The 20,380-nt window shown below is 45.8% G+C and overlaps 1 protein-coding gene across 1 annotated transcript in view; it reads left to right on the top strand.

Annotated features, from left to right (window-relative positions):
- The window catches only part of syn3 (synapsin III), a gene marked incomplete at both ends in the record, with an annotated part of 85,303 nt that overhangs the window by 14,200 nt on the left and 50,723 nt on the right, over nt 1-20,380 (top strand). The window contains 4 exons of the mRNA XM_079183746.1: nt 1,006-1,063; nt 10,040-10,131; nt 19,222-19,378; nt 20,156-20,245. Of these exons, the coding sequence (XP_079039872.1) occupies nt 1,006-1,063; nt 10,040-10,131; nt 19,222-19,378; nt 20,156-20,245 (397 nt within the window). The remainder of the gene's footprint in view (nt 1-1,005; nt 1,064-10,039; nt 10,132-19,221; nt 19,379-20,155; nt 20,246-20,380) is intronic.

Below are 20,380 nucleotides of genomic sequence, written 5' to 3'. Positions count from 1 at the left end.
TGCCATAAACCCCGTTGCATTGTAAGGATCTAGAAGGCTTCTAGTGACTCCTTTCTAGAGTTGCAAACATAGCTAGTCAAGCCGGATTTTGCCTTAAACATAAAATAACGATCTCAGTCACTTGCACACCGTGAGGCATACAGCTTATGAATTGAACACTGGTATCAGATCGGTACTCGGTATCGGTCCTGAAGTGCGTCCCTATTGTGCGCGGCTGAAGTTACAGGAATTGGAATCGGATTGGTTTTTGACTCCACCCCTGACGGGATGACATGCTGGCAAAACTCCCCAACAAACCAACAAACAAGTTTTAATGGTGCAACGTTCACTCTTCAATGAACCACATGTCAAATGTTCCGCTGTGGTTTTCCTGTAAACAAACTCCCAGCTTTGTCTCTCCACACATGTCTCTAAACTCTGCCGGTAACCGGGAGTTCACAGATTCAGGCCTTTTAAAAGCACACACACATCTGTGCCAGGTGACTCCCGTGTTCCTGCCGTGGGATCGTCAGACGGCTCCGTTACAGCAGTGTGAAGCAGAATATAGAAATATCAATTCAATGTAGCCACCAGAAAGTCATCCGTGATTTCTCTCTACTCACAACACTCTTATTTCATGAGTTACTCTTTGCCGAGAGATTCTGTTTACCCGAAGCCCCGCAAGGTCAGATTCCGTAATTATGGAAAAAGTGAGTCATTATTTTGCCCGCTCACAAGGTATTTTGGAAGGTCTGTTGAGATTTCAGCTCTCCTTCGATGAAATAAACAAAGGATATTTTAAGGTTGTTTTGACCGTCCGGAGTGTTTGGAGCACATGCACTCTGTACGGTGGGTGCAGCGGAGCGTCCACATGTTGAAGCACACGGGTCCTAATCACTGCAATACGCTCATTTATACAAAAGGTCTCCATCTGCAGATTATCAAGGAAATTGGTCTCACACAATGTATGAAATATATCGTTTCTTTTGTCAATTCCTTGACGTTTTGTCTTCTGTTTCTTTGCAGGGCGAAGTATTTTCGGGGGAAGAAGCTGAACGGAGAGTATGAGATCCGGGTGGAGCAGGTATGCTGCATTTAACCTAAATTCTGCCTGTTTCGATATTCAAATGAATCATTTCAAAACTGCGAAATTTAAAAGCTGCATTTAATGAAATAACATTGTGGGTGAGCCAATCGATTTGAAATGATGTAATTGGCTGAATTACACCTTTTTAATGAGATGGTTAGCTGTGAAAGTGCAGCAATACCGAGAGCCAATAGGGCCAAAGAGCCAATCAGTGAACGAGCACTGCACTAGTATAGATACTGTCCCTCTGTGATGAGTCTCCTTAGAATATAAGCTACTTGAAATATTGTTATCCATTTAAACTTTACCGTAACAGAAAAGTTTGACATTTCGGGAAATATGCTCAGCGACTTTCCAGTCAAGTTAGACGAGAATATGTCTGTAGGAGTTAATAGCCAGGGGTTGATTAGCTTAGCTTAGCTTAGCATAGCATAGCGGGAAACGGCTCTACACAGAGTATTAAAATCCGCCTCCTAGCACCTCCGACGCACACTAACTGACACGTTATGTCTCGGACTGACGTGTAAAAATACCGACACTGCTATGCATACACCTCCAGTCTTTATGCTAAGCTAGGCTTAGCCAATCCCTTCAGTGAGACACGTATCAATCTTCTTCAGCCAAGAAGCGCGTGTTTCCCCAAACGTTGAAGCGTTCCTTTAAAGTAGCCCCATTTTTAACTGGACACAGTAGTGCCGATATTACGTACAGTATGCACAGAGCTAAGTGTCTAGACACGCGGCGTTTACAGTGTGCACACAACATCTAATTTACCTCAAATAGCTGAAACAGCTTTACATCTGCAAGCCATTGTTGCGCCGGGAGCCGTCTTTGAAAAGTAGTGGTGGGTTTTGTTTTTACGAGGGAAGGGAAAAAAAAAAAGAGGAAGCTGGACCGGTGACTTTATAGCCTGTTTGCTCAACTCTCTACTGTTGTGGTCACATCCTCCTTCTGGAGCGGGAGTGGGCTGGAGTAAGAGGCGAGATTCTTCTATGAAATCTAGGTTAGAAAATACATATTTTGGTGTCCATAAGAATGTGGCAGAGTTAATTAGGCCACTTAAGTTGATTCCCTCACCCATAGCTCCCACTGTGACCTCCTTGCATCTCTTTGGACCCTCTGCTCTTTACCCAGAAGCCCCTCCGCGCCGGCGATAACAAGTCGACCCGCTAATTGCCTTCAGCAGCCAGACTCCTCGTAGGCTGTTTGTGCGCCTCGCTGAGAGCCTCGGGAACGAAGGAAACACGATCTCTGTGTGAAAAGTTAGCGACACGCTGAGACGAGCCCTTTCAGGGGGGATGACAGGAAAAGCAGAGAAGACCCGCTGCACGTTCTACCCAGCAAACGAATAATAATCAGTTCAAACCTGCTGCCTGAATTTTATGAATTTTCCATTTTCCTACTATAGTAACTATAGCTCTAATTTGAGCTTAAAAGAGCTCTAAAGGCTGTTTTTAATAAAACCATAAAATAGTATCTTGGATGGACATTGAGGCGTTGCCCAACGTATGCCGACTTGTCATCTGTCATATTCCTGCTGTTTAGAGCGCTCTGAACCAGCGCTCCCCAACCAACATAACTCTCCTCTGGCTTACTTGCTGCCATATAAGGTTCCATCTTCAGAGTCCAGCGCAGACTCCACGGCATGTGATGCTGCAGCTGGGTGGTGGTGGTGGTGGGGGGAGGCTGAAGAAGAAAGAGAGACAGCGCCTTTTGATTCTTCGATGCACCGTCTCTCATTAAGGCGGCCCGGCCACCTGCACCTTCCCCAAGCAAGTTCACGAGCCCCGTTGTTGTGGAGCGTTCCCTATCATTCACGTGGCCCACATTGAAGTCACCGTTTGGCAGACGTCTGAGGTCTTGTGTCCACCGGGTAACTCTGTTTTTTTTTTTATCTGCTGAACAGATGCTCACGGGAGCGCCGGTGGCTGTGCTTTGTGCTCCCGAGTGACGAATAAAAACAGGCTCCAATTCACCGCCTTTTTATTTTTTGGGGGCGAAATGATGAAAACATGTTCAGTAGTACTTGTGGATGAAAACATGCCAGGCGATCCTCACAGTATAACAGCTTACCTTTTCCTTGACTCCAAATGAAAACCACAGCCAGAGACTAGAGGGCCTCACATGTAACCTCTGAGTCAAATACAAAAAGGCCTCTAATACTCTTAACATGACCAGAGCTGGGAGTTGTTTAGAAGTCGGTCAGTTAATCCCTTGTGGGATAAAAGGAGAGTCAATGTGCAGATGCATCAGGTCAGTGCTCATACATCACGAGCCTGTGACTCATGAGAAAACTGTAAAACTTAAGACAGAAAGAAAGAAATACTGTCACACACACATATATATATATATATACTTCTTTTTTTACCATGTCATGCTGGCAGGCTGATTTTGGGCACACAGCTACTGTCAATATGCAAATATGCATGCTAAATGTAGCCCAAATGGATATGATCAGAAAAAATGAAAGATGGAGGCTTTTAAAGTGCGACTGTAACTTTTACTGTCACAAGGGCTAATGCCAAAAAAAAACTCACTGTAACAGTAGCACACGTGGAAAGGGTTAGAAAGCCAGTGACTTGTAAAGTCAAAGTTAGCTAACGTTAGCTAACGTTAGCCACCATAAGATGCTCGTGATGCAAAGGTGCATTTTATTGTTTGAGACTGTTCGCCGTAAGAGGAAAATCGTCTTCTTTCTCCTTTTTTAAAAGTCATGTAGTCTCCCTGGAAAAGTCAACCCCAGACGTGACGGAAGATTTTTCTCTCAGCGGATTGTTTGTGATTAGTTGTCGCCAATTCACACTTGGACCCAGAACGTACTCGCCAAAATATATATAATCCTCAGGAAAGAATACCAAATAATTCATCTAATCGTCTCTCGCTCACTGAAGGCCGCCTCAGACACAACATGACAACGGCACCACTTCACCGTGAGACCCTCATTTATAATGGCTCATGCAGCTCCACGACGATGTTGTGCACATGTATGCCAGGAAAAGACATTTGGTGTCGCTGTACAGGTGGTGAGAGATGTCAGATTACTGGTGAGTTTCAGAGGATTTTGGAGTTTTGGGGATTACCGTAGATTACCGGTTTGCCGTGGTCATCTGACTGGTTCAAAAATAAAATGGTGATTGTTGTTAGTTGTAGTGGTGACGGCACACTTCAGTGGGGCCGGAAAGTTGGTCCCACTCGCCGCCAACATGGAGAATATGAGGCAACTAAATCCGGCAATCTTCAACTCCTCTCTAGCAGCGAAGCATCATTTAACACCTTAGGAAGCGATTGGCCGCAACTCGGTTTACACAGCGGTTAGCCCCCGCTAGCTACAACGATCACTGTCCTCTGCAACGACAGCCGGTACACAGAAAAATGGCCGCCGCTCTGACCGTCCTGCTATCTTGATTTGAACGGGAATGCCCGTCCTGCTCGGATTACGATCCCCTTGAAGTGTCTTAGATGTGGGGCAGCATGGCGGCAGCGCCAAGCCGAGGGCCTCTGGAGCTGACATCTTGTGCACCCAAAGTTGCCGTCCTGCTTGTTATGACTCATACTCCTCAAAAATACAACACAAATGTCCCCCAGCTGATCACAAACACGATGACACCCAGCCAACAAACTGACTGTTTGCTACCAGCAATCCCTGCACAGCCGTAAACACGGCAAATTACACAATTGGACAAATTAGGCCGTTAAATTTGAAAGGGCCCGTTGTTTGTGAAAGAACAAGAGGCGGTTCTTCGGGGGGTTTGGGTCGGGCTGGGCGACATCTGCTCGGCAGGCATGTTTCCTCCTTTCTGCTCCGCTCATGGCAGCTCACAGGCAGTTGGCTGTTTGTTATCCGCACCCTGGTATTCGCACATGACACAGGGGCATCTGGGGCAGAACTTCGCCAAGGCGAACGATATGGTTCGGGTACTCGCTGCAGACGTTTGGACCGGTCCAGCTGCTGCGTTTAACATCTGTCCTGGCTCTCTGCATTTAGTGCCTCAACGAATGATTCCGCTGTTGTACAAGGTGGTAGTGATTAGCGGCAAGTAATCCCCCCGTGCTGCACATGAATAGTCCACTGTACTTCAGGCCTCTCAATTGCACCAGTGTGTGTGTGTGTGTGTGTGTGTGATTCAAGTGAGCTTATCAAGAGGTCTACTAACAAAAAAATAAATAATCAGAGGCGGTCAACAAAAACCAGCTGCCCTGCAGGCTCAAATCACCACAATCTGTTCTCTGTCAACATTTGTACACAAGACAGAGTAGCTCGTCTAACTCTCATGTGTCAATTTAACACTTGCCAGTAAGCATTCGTTGCTATCTGGGAGTAAAGTAACAGCTACTTCTAATGCAACATTTTATCTTAAGAAGTTGTCCATCCAGGTCTTGGTGGGTCGAGGTTTTGACCCATTGAAGCTAAAGAGTTGAGGCAGTAAAAGAAGCACATTGTGTCACGGAACATTCTCTATTTCTGGATAAAAGGAAACCACAACAAGAGGCTCCATCTGGGCTGCAACGATTTTATCAACAGCTTTTCCACTTTGGTCTTCCACTCGGGACCAAACGTACAAGGAAAGGGACAACTGTATTAATGGAACAAGGTCAAATACCTCCCTCTATGATTAGATGTCCTCTTTTTCATAATCACAGTAAAGTATGCTTTCTATGATTCATTTTCAATGTATGTTATGTCTACATTCTCTGTAACACAACATTTCTGTCCTGGTATATTCCCATCTAATCTTCAATTATCTAGAATGTCAGTTTAACACTTCGACTGCTTTCATTGCTCATGCGTCAACTTTTCAGTGTCGTTCATGGGCTGAGACATGGACTGGCAGTCCATCTGTTTTTTACAATTACATTTTTTATAGTTTCAACTCTTCTTTCTTTCTCATTCATTGAATTCACATTCTAAGACATTTAACCTCTTCACAATATTTGCTCTTTCAATATTCAGCATGAGTAAGCATTTACATTTTTATTTTTAGATGATTTACAAGTTGTCTTCCCAGAAATCGTTGCAGAATGTAGCTGAAGTGTAAACTTGACCCGTCCTTCCAAGCGGTTATTGCTAAAGGACAAAAGATCCTGTGTGCAATTTGACTCGTGACCAAAACAAAAGGCACTTTAACCGCCTGGACCTCAGCGAACACATGTTGGTCCAAATCTAAAAATACTCGCGAAGGTTCCAGAGGAGCTGCTGTCAAGCGGTGTTTACTGTACTGTCCACAGGGCCACATGGCTCCGGCAGAGTGCTCGCAGCGCTGCAGGGATGAATGAGGCTCGCCTGTAAATGTCTGTCGCTAAGCTAAACCAGCGCCTCACACTCGGCCTTAAACTTGCATTCTTTCTGATGGCCACCAGGGGGCGACTCCTCTGGTTGTATAGAAGTCTATGGGAAAATGACTCCTCTTGATTTATTACCTCAGTAAACATTGTAAACACGAGTGTATGGTCTCAATCTATAGTTTCAAGTGTTCTTCAATACAGCATGATGTGTATTTAGTAAATTATGGTCCATTTAGAGTCAAACAGACTCTATGCTTTAGGGCGTGGCTGCATTGTGATTGACAGGTCGCTACCGCGGCGTTGTCCACCTTATTGTCGAACAGCTTTATCCCTTTCACAGTGTGTCTTTAGTTCATGAGAGTTGATAGTAACATGTTGCCTAGAGACGTCTCTTTCAGCCTTCACCTGTACTTAGCTTCACCCGCTGTGTTTTACATTTCTAGTTTGCTCGGATTACTGCAAATGAGCGAGTTATCAGTGAGCAATGACTGGCAGAAACTCAGACAACAGCAGAACGAGTTCAGTAAGGAGGAAACGTACCGCCCTCCCCGATTCTGTTCCTCCTAACAGATTAGCTGAGAGCTATTCTTAATTCAGCCTGAATGCGGCTCAACAAGCTCTGGAGGCAGTTTGCCCCCATGTATTACTTCCTGTTTTCCTTTCCCAGGGCGAGAGCTGCTCCGAGACAAGCGTCTGAATGCGTTACCGCGATGGTAACCATGGTGCGGTGAAAAAGCCTCCTGTCCTGGCTTCTGGGCCTGTGCCCCGCACCAGCCGCTTCATCCATTACCGCCCAATGACAGCGGTTGTTAGCACCCCTCTCACCCAGAACCGGCCAATCAGAGGTGACGTGGAGTGGCCCGGCCCTTGCCAAAATGTTGCCCACTCTGGTTTTATCAGGTTGCCGCAAAAGTCAGAGTAGGGCCCCTGTGTTTTTTTTGGATGGGATTTGTTTAGGAGATGCAGTGATGGAGGGTGTGTGTGTGTGTGTGTGTGTGTGTGTGTGTGTGTGTGTGTGTGTGTGTGTGTGTGTGTGTGTGTGTGTGTGTGTGTGTGTGTGTGTGTGTGTGTGTGTGTGTGTGTTAGTGTTAGAGCGCGCGGTCCTGTTTAGCGAGGCATGTGCTGCCGAGCACACAGGTGTTTCTTTCAGAGAAGAGCCGAGAGAAGGAAAGGAGCCAAGTGGATGTCCTTGAAGCGTGTTGAGTGTGAGTGGCGCCTCGTCGTCCTTTTCTTAAATACGATTACGGCATTTACTCGCCCCCCCCTGCTCTTCCTCAGAGAGTGCAACACAATAATTAAAAGAGGTGGGTGTTGTTGTTTGTTTCTTCTCTCGGCAAAAAAACCCCAACAAAACCCCAGTTTCATTATGTCGGCACATTCTTTTCAGAAGCAACTCACTCCCCCATACAGAGTTTACACGGGCCGCGGCGCCGCATGAAAGGGAAAATTATCTCTGAGGGAATATTGCCGATAATATTTCCTCTTCATGTAGATGAAAGCCTTTTGTGAAGCGTGGTACAGCGGGCTCAAGTGCTCATCACATTATGAGAACGTGTAGATAGCAAATTGACTTAACTCGCTATGCAAATTGGCAGGAGGCGGGTTGAGTCGAGGGTCAGCTGGAGGATTTGCTTTCATCCCCATCCATGTTGGCGTGGTTCAGCTTGAGGCTGATCTATAGGAGACGCGCTACGCTGCCTTTCGGGTTGCAGTCGTCACAGCGCAGCAGCTTGCTGCAGGGTGGTGTTGTCGCGAGGCCATCACAGCGTCAGCTGATGATCAGCTATCAAACAGCCAGCTGTAAGGTTTTTGTGCAAATCGCAAAAAATCATTTTATGTTAAGTTTCTTGGAAGTTTCCAGTGTAGCTTCCTCCAAAACAGGTGACATCACCAGCAAGAGCTGATGAACAAAGCTGCTCTCCTGGTCTAAGTTTGGCACTTTTATCGATGGCGTCGTCATCTGATTACGTTTTCTGCTTTGAGCAACATGTCGTCGTTACACACCGCAGCGTTAAGAGGCAGTCAGTGATTCTGGTCCATCGCTGACTCAGGGGTTTAGAGCACTCACAGGCAGATGAAATGCAGCCATGGGTTGTTGTTTTTGTGTAGCGTTGTGTTTGGTAGTCGACCATCATGTCAAATTACATTTGAGTTTTGTTCCACGCAGACTCAGCAGGCTGCTTGTTTCGGGCCCATTACATCCACTGCATTAGCGTCACTCCTCATTCTGAGACGAAGAGCTTCATGTCTGTGGTCAACTGGCCGCTGTCGAGCATCCCTCTGACCTGAACCGTCCTCTGTGGGCCACGACCACAGTGGAGAGCAGCTTCTTAAGCATTCACTCAACTATTATTGTATTAGCAGCCACACATGGAGACCTGTAGCCAATAGCCACGGCGATGCAGAATTCAATAACACTTCCTCAATTTACGCTCTCTTGATGTGGAAACAGAGTAAATGTGCTAAACGGGATATAGAAAGGCCTTTGCCGAATATATCTCATGACTGATGATCTGTTCCACGCTGTCGTCTTCGTCTCCAGACAGCATGGAACATGGCCGATGCTAGCCGACATTAAAGAACAAGTGCAGCCTTGCGTCGCACATGTTACCTGTTAAACCGTTTACCGTGTTCATCGTTTTGGTCGCGCGTGTTAGCATGCTAACAATTGCTAATTTTGCCCTTAACCCGACGTACAGCTGAGGCTGATGGGATTACCGTGAATTTTAGAGTTTTGCAGCTATTTGGTCATAAAGCGAAGTATTGCACGATAAGGTGAGTTCGAGGCGCCTCCGACATGTAACCACACCCAACGGTGATGTCATGTTGTGCTAACACACCCTGCAGAAGTACACTCCTACAGTGACGGTGTGTATAATAATACTTACAAAAATATGCGGTTGAATACAAAAAAAGACTCCAAAAAAAACCCCAATCCTTTTTAGTGACAAACAAAACAGAATTTTACTATTAAGTAAGAAACCTTAAGTTTAAGACGCCACCATTAATGAGACAGAAGAAACGATCATTCCATGAATGCTAGATCTGGTCAGCAGTGTTCACATCAATAGATCTGGTGACTACGGCGACAATCACGAGCAGGAAAATTGAGTTGTCCCCGTCTGGTCCTCGTCCGTCTAGAAAAGTTAATTCCCAGAAGTCGACCGCCGCCCCTCCTTTCAAACATCTCTGGGAGTTTTGACTGAGTCGCTGGGTAGCCGGGCTACGGCCTTTCACAAGGCTCTCCCTGTCCGGGAGGCCACCGGCTGGGGAGAACTTCATTTGCCTCCTCTCACCAACTCTCTCTGATTCGTCTTTTTCTCTCTGTTGTGCAAATGCACAAACGTAAAATGAAGTCAACCTGAAAGAATCTATTGTCTGAACTGTCTTTAGTGGCCAGAGGTACTTTTCCTGTCCTTTTTTTTTTTTTTCTTCTTCTTCTTTATAAATAAGAAAACTGTCAAGTTAAAAGTGCTGGAGCTCCATCACATGGCTTTCACGTGTCAAAAAAGGATGTCGCAAGAGAACATTTTTACTTTCACTTCATGAAGGTTTCTGTCAGAAAGTCCTTTTTTGTGCATCCGAGTACAGAGTCGGGGAGTTTAATTACTGGGGACAAACTTGACCTTTTACAGTATGTTGTTGTGGGAGGAGACGTACAATCAATTTCTTCTCCTTTGTGTTCCCCAGGCCGAGTTCTCAGAGATCAACCTGGCCTCCTACGTCAACTCGGGATGTATGGTGGACATGCAGGTCAACAAAGGCGGCACCAGAGTGGTCAGGTGAGAGAGCGAGCGAGAGAGCGAGAGAGAGAGAGAGAGAGAGAGAGAGCGAGAGAGAGAGAGCTGGTGTTGACGCATTTGCCCATGCAGTGTGTTTACCGCCTCGGTGAGCCGGCACAAAGACTCCTGTTCTCTTCTCTCGGGGGCATTGTGCGTGACCGTGTATATATGTGACATCGCTTGCACTCAGAGAAATTATGCCATGGGAAAAAAAAAAGAAGAATGAAGGATACTACTTACCCTATCTTAATTAAGGTGGGAAATTTGTGTGACGGAGTCGGGTTGTTTCGACTTGTCACCTTTTGCACTGTTTTGGGTCATTTGAGTGGATCTGAAATATAAAAAAAGAAAGAAAATCCTCCTGCAGCGTCCTCTGGTCAGGGAGCAGCTCCTGCAGCAGTGAGCCACGTGGAGCTGGCTATTTAAGTAGACTGCTCTGTTATGTGATGATCAGCTGATCTGGGTGGAAAAGATGACTTCATGCCTCTGTTTTTAACCTACATTATGAACGCCATTAGTACTTCAAAAACACCCAAATATTTGTATTTACAAAGTCCGTCTACATGTAACATAAACGGGGTTGCTCATAGTGACGACGCCATAGTCATTATTAACCGACTCGGCAGTTTCCCTCCAGCTCTGTGGAACGTTTAGCGTCCAGCAGGCAGCTGTTTTCAGCAAAAATGCTCTCAAACCCGACTCTACGCTACTCGACGAAGTCAGCGAGGATCTGTCGGACATGCTAGTCTGTTGCTACATTTTGCAGCTAAGGAGCCAGACATTTCCCTCAGGAGTTGGGGGAGACTGAGCTAAAAGGACTCTGATGAAGTGGACAGAAACGTGACTCCAAATTAATGCTAACATTAGCATTAGCATGCTCCACATCAGTAGCCAGTTTACAAGCTAATGTCAGACGAGAGGCGATGGGTTCTGCCTCTGTTGCTCTCCACACGGACTGTTAACCTGCATCAGCTCTACTCGGACTACTAATGGAAACCAAATATATGACAAACGCAACAAATATTTTTGAATCATCTGCATTATTCAATGGAAGCCATTGGTGCCGAGTTGGTTAGCGGACTCACACTTGGGCCGTGGTCATATAGTCGCACCCTATGTCAGGAAGCATTGAAGCACCTTTCCTTAGCATTCAGAGGATTCCACCAGCTCTCATCATGGCTGCCACTTAAAATACGTCCGGTCATTTCACTCAGTTAGGAACTTTCCTCAGCAAAAAAAGACTATTCAACCGCAGCCTTGGAGAATAAAAGAAAAAGAGATGGATATGTTTGCTTCAACTAGAGGTGAATTGTGAAAATAGTTTACTTCTACTTCTTCCTTCCCTTGAACCTGCAGGACGACCATCTTTTTCTTCTTGTGTGGTTGTTACAGCTCTGACCTCGACACCCAGCATGGCATCACCTGTCCCTGCTAGGAGAGTGATAATATTCACCATATCTGCTCCGACTCAGTCGGCTAACGGACTGCATGCCGCCGAGCGTTAACCCACCCGTCCTCATTCCAGCCGTCTTGGGGAATGAACAGCTAATCTGTGTTTGGGCCTCGACTCCACGCAGAACAACTTCTTTATCGGCGTCTACGGCCTCAGCGTGAAATCAAGCGAGAGTAACGGCGGAGCGAGAGTAATGGCGGAGCGGGAGCTGACGTTACAATGCAACCTGTTGTCAGGACGGACACACAGGTCATTGTGCGGGTCGAGTATTTATATTTATTTTGTTCCTCGGCGATGTGACCGTAATGATAGAGCAGCCGAATTGGCTGCAGATGGTCTCATCTGTTCACGTTCGCTGCCAAACTGTTGTGGCTCAGCTTGTTGTTTACGTCTCTGAACTCGACAACAAATCGTGTAATGGTTGTGTGAACTGATTCAAATCTCTCCTTGTCATAAATTAGAGCTAATTGAAGGTAATTATTTTGTTGATAGCGGTGTGTTTTCATTCTCAGCCAGAATAATGTTAGCAATACACACAAGACAGACAAATCCCAAACACAAACCGTGTGTGTGTTTGTGTGTGTGTGTGTGTGTGTGACGTTCACACCGCACTGTGCGTTTAAAGCAGGTCCCTCTTAGTCGATAAGTTGACTAATCGGTCGTTTTTGGTCTCAGTTGACAAAGTTTCTATCACCCATAAGTCATTTTATATGCTTTTTTTTTTTCGTGCTGAGTGACTTAATTCCAAGAAAGTCATGAGCACATCTCTGGTAAACAGATTCACAGCAGTGCTTTTGTGTGATTCATGGTGGAGAAACTCCGTTTTACAGGTCTGTCTGTTTATAGTAAGTAGATAAGTAGATAAAAGAATGATTCAGGAAGTCAGAATGTGCATACTCATGTTCTCCTAGAAGGAGCTATGGTCTGATATGCTAAAGTAAAAAACGGAAAACATGGCGAGAGACTGAAGAAATGAGTGTGCATGATTTTTTGCGAGTCTACAAACCTCAATTTGACTGTTTTTTCCATAGGAGGCATCATTTTATCTCTATTCATGTCCTTTTCATTAGATCCTTTATTGTGAAGTGCATGTTTTAATACAAGTGTTCTGAACTAAATCGTTGACTTTGATCGTGTAATTATTGACATTATGTGATGAACTAATGGTAATACCTCGGCTGCTCTGACTGTTGGACGACCTCACAATCAGTGGAGTTACGCTTCCTCTTTCCTGTTTTGTAATTCTTCTACAGGTCAAAAGACCTCATTCAAACAGATTATTATTATTATCATCTACGCGAGGAGGATCATGCGATAGGTCACGTGTGTGTGCGTGTGTGTGTGTGTGTCGGTGAGTGTGCACCTCTGTGTCTGTCCACAGCTAATCTCACATTCTGCTGCACCAGAATGCATGATATTTCGGGTGCCCAGTTACCAATAGTGGGCTGTTGGACTGATGAGCCAAAACGACTAAATACAAAGCTGCACGGTTCCAGCGCAGCACATCAAAAGTGGACTTGATATGCAATTTTTTTGCAACCACCGGCGTATGTGTGGCGCCGTGCAACGTGGCACGCACCGCTCAGCCTTCACAGTGCAGCAGAGCGACGCGCCACGAGGTACAGTAGTTAATGGCGTGTTGTTGCCTGCCCGCACTGCTGCAGTCAGCCCTTTGGCTTCCGCGCTTCCACGCTGCCAAAACCTCCAGCGAGCTGCTCGGCTCCAAGTGGGAACACTGGTCTGGCTGAAAGACGGACCACAGCGGCGCGATGAGCCGCGTCCCTGCCTCCTCCACCGTCCGCGCAGAGCTCCCGGTGCGGTCAATGAAAACCCGCCGATTAATTAATGGCGATTAGTGGCTTTATTGAGCTTGTTTTACCGCTGAACTCACTGGAAGCGGTTTTGGGATGTGAGGAGGACTTTCAAAACATGTATTGCTCTGAGAGCGCCTAATTAACACTAGCTGCTCTCATTATTGTGAAAACAAGCCAAGCAAGCAGTTTTTTGTCCTTTCGACAGGCTGATAGCTCATATTGCTCACACGGGGAAGGGCTATTCATATGTAGGTTGACAGCGACACACACCAGCCGGTTTCACGTGGCCCGACAATCGGACTGAACCGCCATTTTGTTTGACTTGTCTTTAAATGTTCAACGATACACCAATTCGATCTTTGCCGAGGTCGCGTCACATCCCTCGCTGTTCCCGTGCCCCACAGGTGGGGTGAAGGTTTCAGCTAGATTACGTTAGCAGATCCACGTCTGAATTATTTTTTGACGCTCCTATTAACATTTTCTGTCCTGAAAGCAACCGGTCTGAGCCAGACGGGGCCGACCCTCTTTCCTCTCCAATCCCCACAGAACACGACTCTCCTTTGGTTACCTCAGGTGACAATTCACTGCTGAGACCACACAGAGTCGATTCACACACACATGCACGCACATAAACAAAAACAAGCCTAACCTCCCCCACTCCCCTCCCCTCCCCCCCTTTTAAAAGCCCATTTTAATCAGTGAAGGAACCTAATACCTCAGACAGGTTCATCTTATTACCGAGCAAATGAATCCTGCTCAGTTCAGACATGGCTTTAGGAGGCCTGAGGGTGGATTCCTCACGGAGCGCTGTGACTGTAATGAAAGCACACAAAGGCCCGCTCCACCGTCCCTGCTTTTGTAATACAGCCATGAATACAAATGGCCCCGCTAACGACGCTCATTTCCCCTCCCGCCAGAGGTCATTTGGCGCTCCATTGCTCTTTGAACGTCGCCGCGTGGAGATGAACCCCGGTGTGCGATTGCAGCCGGAGACGATCCAGAGCTTTGGCGGGCCCCGACCGGGGCCACCGCCCAGGATCTGAGCCGCTGCCAGCTCGCTCCGGAGCCGCCGGGCCCGGAGCCACAGCCACAACCACAGGGAGTCTTAGATCCAGGCCAGGGGACCACAGCATGAGGCTGGGCGACAGGCAGTCACTGTACACGGGATGGAGAGTTTCTCAGGGTTCTCTGGACGGTCTATGTGTACAGTCCCTGATAGAAATGAAATCACCGTAAAACCTGACTTTCAAATAGTAAAGTACAACATTAACATAATGGCGTTGCTTTTAACTGTGTACATTCATAACGTTTTCATCACAGGGCTTTTTCCAAAACTCACTCTGTCCACCTTTTGATCAAACTCTACTCAAACATTTTAATTCGTTCCCGACCGTCAGCCAAGTGGATCTCAATCCACCTATTGAAATAAACAAAAGTGTGGATTTTCGCAAAAAATCAAGCGACCAGAGTGTTTTTTGGAACCCCTCTAGTCTTTTCTTCTTGATGTTTATCATTTAACAAAAGCATACAGCGTTTTCATTAGCAGAGGGCCAAAGCATGAATTAAAGCAAAGCCCAAAGGTAATGTCTTTGTTTAATGTTTGACAGGACTTAACTTCTTCTGTTAAGTGCTCTACTACACTGCTGCCAAAAGGCAATCCGTTTCATATGTGAATGATCAATTTAATTGCTTTGGATTTGCAGTAGTTATTCTATTATTATATTGCACGAGGCAAAATTGTAATATAATAATACTGCGGCTTTGTTGGCCTTAAAGACAAAGTAAAGTTGCTTCAGAAAGAACTTCAGAAAGAACTTCAGAAAGAACTTCGGTCTCTGTGGAGTAAAGTACTTTGCCATTCGTGGGAAATATGCAGATTTGCTTTCTTTCCGAGAGTCAGATGAAAAGATTGATTCCCCTCTCATGTCTAGATTAGCTTCGCTTAGCGCTGGAAGCTAAGCTACATTTTTAACACAGTGTATCTCGTTCCTTTAATCTGCACAAAAAAAGAAATAAGCATTTAGTTGTGTGGTGTTTCTATTTCTTCCCAGTGTATCTATCTGCAACATCATGCTGTAGTCACGCATTGTTGGCAGAAGAACAAGGAAGTACAGGGAAATTGTCATTATTCTGACTTGGGGGTGTGCACCAATTATTCTGAGATGGATCGTCCCTCTTGCTAACCTTGTAGTCACATCATTTAAACAGCCTAAACTAGCAACGTCTGCAATTTTACATATCTGGAGTAGTTTCGTTAACGACAACAAGGTGCAACACATTTCCAACTCAGAATCACAAGCTGAAGCCTGACTTGAACTTCTTTTCCCACTTGGTTGCCAGTAGTTGTCGTCTATATTTCTTGTGGCATAATTCTGTGGAGCAGACCAAGAAATTCTTACAGCACGCAACTCCCCCCAAAACCACAAATTGTCATTTTCACAGTACTATTTATATTAAACAAAATTGGCAAGTTTTTGAAATTTCGAGAAAGCTTGGCTAGCTCTTTCCTCCTTCTTTCAGTCATTATGCTAAGCTAGCTTCAGCCTCCCACCCCCAACTCACTACTTAACTCAAAGTATTGGTATCAAGCTTCTCATCTCCCAGAAAGAGAGCAAATTTCCGTATTTCCCAAAATGTTGAACCTTTTGTTCTTCACACCATGAAACACTTTTTGTATGAGTTTTTTTACGTTGGTGACTGTCATTGTAACAGGAAAGCACAGATTGTTCCCTCTAAGGTGCATTTCCCTCCGATGACGGAGGGGCGGTTTGGCACAATGCACCATTGTGTACGATTGCTGCGCTGATCCTCGGCATGTACTGTTTGACATTCGTGGCATTCCCGCCAAGTTCTACCCAGTTTATCCTTATCTTCGGGAGACAGACTGATGGAAGGAAGATTAGACCCTTACCAGCCTTTGAGCCAGGCACGGGGCCGTTATAAAGACAAATGCTCCCTTCAATTCAGAGATCCCTGTGGAGCCTTTTAGAAGGTCAGAGATTCTGTATAGTAAATGGATCTGGAGAACAAAATGGCAGCATATTGTCTTGTGTTTCCTGCTCTTGGAAGACTGATGAAAACATCCTGTTGGCACTGTTGTACAGTATATTGTGTAATGGTGTTACACAACTGTTAGGCTTGCATATATAATATCTGCTCTTTAGCTGATAGGTGCTCCACTAACTAGTGGCTAGTCGCTAACTAAATAGTTCTGTTATTTGGTGTTGGGTACGTAGCATACAGTGGGTTTATCTGAGCTCTGTTGTCTGGAAATTACACTGGTTAGAGCTTTTTTAGACTCTATCCAAAAATTCAAGTTGCGGGCCGTAAAAACCAAACCAATGAGCTGCAAGATGCTAAAACGTGCTTTGGAGCTGAGGGAAACTGCCGAGTCTGCTCATAATTCTCTGTGGGCTCATAGTAAGCAACCACTTTCACGTACGTGTCATTACATCATCGATATGAAAAGATGGATAGCAGCAGCTTGAAGTATTTGAATGCTTTGAGGCAAGCTACAGCTCCTCTGACTCACACATACATCAACCAAAACTATGAAGTGTCACTTTCAATATTAAATTGTGTTTGTTAAGAAATCCTAAATCAGTTGGTAGTATGAAATAATTCCAAAGTTCGTGAATACATCAGTATCAACATCACAGCAGGGCGATTCACTCGCATTAAGACATTTCAGTCAAACTTTAAGGTGTACGATGTTTTCTTTTCCACAGTTTTATTTGACTGGATTCTAAGAAAGACTCGTTAAGATGGATCTCTCTCCCAGCACGTCTGTACCTATCTCAGTGTACTATTGGACGTGTTATGAGCGGGCTCGTGATTCCACATTGCCTCCCCATATCCTAATCCATAACCCCGCTATCCCCCTATCAGTGCCTATTATCAGCCTTTATTGCACCTCCGATAACCCATTCAAAGGTCGCATTAGCATATCGCCCGCCTAGTGATGACTGGGAGGCCCGAGCGATTCGCATCGTAAAGCATAAATGTCCCGCTTTAGTGTAATCCGCGACCCGCTGGGGAGCCTTGTTTCTGCGTAACGAGCCCGAGTGAAGAGACAGAAAAACAAAGTTAATGGGTGACGAGCCTCGGTTATGCTCCGCTGCTATAGGGCACCGGCTCCATTAACCGTAGCCAGGTGAAAGCCATCCCACCGGGCTGAATGTCTTCTGCATCTGGCCTTTCTGTGGTAATGAGGTAGCACAAAGGTGTAGTCTGTGCATGCATGCGCTGAGAGAAAACCCTTTTCCTGAGCAGTACAGCTTGTATCGGTAACATACTAAATGAAACAAGGGATAAGAAGTTGTCTTTCAAAGACTCATGGTTATATAATATTTTCTGACATTATATAGAACAATAAATCAATTAATCAAGAAAATAATTGACAGATTAATCTAATTAATAATAATTAGTTGCAGCCCTTCTTGCATTTAATCAAGCCGACCTGGATTTAAAGGGTTTTCTGATTGGGAAGTGGATTGCTCCGCTTGGATGCAGCACCACATATTTCGTTTTACACCGACAGAACAGGTGTATTCTAGGTCAACGTCTTGGCTCATGCTGCGTTCAACTTCCCACGCACTTCTCCCCCAAGCACAGTGTTGTTCTCTCTGTTTGTTGGAAACGGCACATCGCACACAGATCGGCCCGGCGCATTTATCAGGAACTTGTGTTTCGCTGTGGACTGTTGAGTCTGGTTTCGGTTCCGGGGGCCTCAATAAACAGCTTCGTCCAGTATAAATAGCCGAGCCTTTGGTCCGATGCCACCGCGGCACTGAGTGCAGCAGCAGGGAGGAACAGCTGTAGTCGCTCTGTCGCCGAGGACCAGATCCCTCCTCAGTCGTCCCGCCAGCGCTGTCCGAGCTGTCTAAGCAACACTTGAGGACTCCGAGCCTGTTCGAGGGCCTGGTTGTAATTCCACCTCTACACCCTGCAGCCCTTATATACTTCCTGTGTGCGTGTGTACCTGTGCATACACATATTTTTATCGTGCATGTGTGATGTGCAGGCTAACCAAAGTAATCTAGCTAGAGCCCAGTGAAGCTGCTGTACATACAGGCTGCGCTTATCAATACGTTTCTGTTCATAGTGGATCAAAGGATTTTGTGTAATGTAGGAATCAAAATAAGAACATGTTGCCGTGAGACGACACTTGCTAGCGTGAAATGTTGCAAAAACCTGGTGCCTGATGGGTCGCTTGGCCCTGCTCCCAGAACAGTTTGTAAAGGACGGATTAGGCTGTGTTAATTGGATGGATGGATCCGAAAAGATGAGGTGCACCGAGGAGCATTTCCTCGCGCCTCTCGCCCGACACGTTCCGCTGGATGATGGAGCCCTCGGCTGTAAACACGAGGCCCAGATGCAGCGTGTCAGTGTGCTGACTGAGCCGTCGGCCCGGGGCGGAGATGTCTGAGCCGAGCACAGTCGGGTCAGAGTTCTAAACAGAAAGGCGATTCATCGAAAACTTTCATTTAAAACAAATCTCTGTCTTTATATATGTCTAAATGCAGCAGTGTTCTGCCTGAAAATTCATGATCAGAATATCTTTGGCGTGTTCTGATCCTCAAGATCAAGGGACAGCTCATCAAGACGACTGATGGATGATGGGATGGCGGCATAACGTTTCCCATATTCCCGACTTTAGTTTAGCATGTTAGCATGCTAACATTTGCATAATTAGCACTAAAGAATTACAGCTGAGGGTGGTGGGAATCAGTTTACACTCTCAAAACCTTACAGATTGGTCACTCAAACCGTGCCAGTCTCCACTCTCTGATGGTTTTCATCTCCCTGTCCGTCTTGTTGCAGGTCCTTCAAGCCCGACTTCGTGTTGGTTCGCCAGCACGCCTACAGCATGGTCCCCGGTGAGGATTTCAGGAACCTCGTGATCGGCCTGCACTTCGGCGGCGTCCCGGGCAGCAACTCTCTCTTCTCCATCTACAACTTCTGCAGCAAACCTTGGGTGGTAAGCAATCCTTAACCGCTCCCTTTGCTCTACTTTAACCCCCCCCCCCCCCCCCGACTGATTTATTTGGGCTGTTAAAGGGAGCTGTAACACCTGTCTCTGGAGTCGGCGGAGCGAGCGGCCTCCTCCTCCTGCACCGCACGTTTGTACTCATAAAACTGTGTGAATGCTCGGCTCTGCACGGGTTCGTAATTGTAGTCTTGTCGCCTCCAGTATAAGTTTAAAGGAGCAAGTATGCTCCCCCAGAGACGACTCATACTCCCATAATGTGGGGAAAGAATGCACTTCTCCATGTTGGAGCTCATCTACCACATATTTACAGCCCTGTAAATACTTACTTACCTGTTTGACAAAGCATACCAGATGTTTTTGGGGGTTTTCTATTGTCATGCTCCCAAACGTTAATAAATATATAAATATATATATATACAGATCCATATTTAGAATAGGCAGAATAAACAATGAGTACAATACAAACTAAATGTTAGATAGCGTTCTTTCGTCTCTTCTAAAAGAGGTAGAGAAACATTTCTTCACCCAGTGTAGCAGACAATTTCCCAGAATACAATGCAGCTTCAGATTTCTTTTTTTTCATCTAAGGCAACAGGTGCTCAGAGTTGTGTCTCACTGCACTGGGTCACATATTTTATCAGCATCTGATATGCCATTATGAATGACGTGCTGTGTACACACAGGTGTTATGTCTATCCAGCCTCTCCTGTCCTCCGCTGCTTCAATAATAACGTCCGTCTGTCTCGTTTGTTTCTTGCTTTGCAGTTTTCTCAGATGATAAAGCTCTACCACTCCCTCGGTCCTGAGAAATTCCCCCTGAATGAACAAACCTTCTATCCCAATCACGCGCAGATGGTGAGTCCCTCGCAGATATTGTTCTTTGTTTACACAACGCAGAGAAACACACACACACACAAAATCATAGCACTCCTTTGGCCCGTTTTTCATTAAATCTTTATTATAAAAATATAAAACACAGAAATTAAGTCA

Source organism: Pholis gunnellus, assembly GCF_910591455.1.
Source record: "Pholis gunnellus genome assembly, chromosome: 22".
Taxonomy (NCBI): domain Eukaryota; kingdom Metazoa; phylum Chordata; class Actinopteri; order Perciformes; family Pholidae; genus Pholis; species Pholis gunnellus.
The sequence above is the reverse complement of the archived record's forward strand: the minus strand, read 5'-3'. Positions and strand labels throughout refer to the sequence as shown.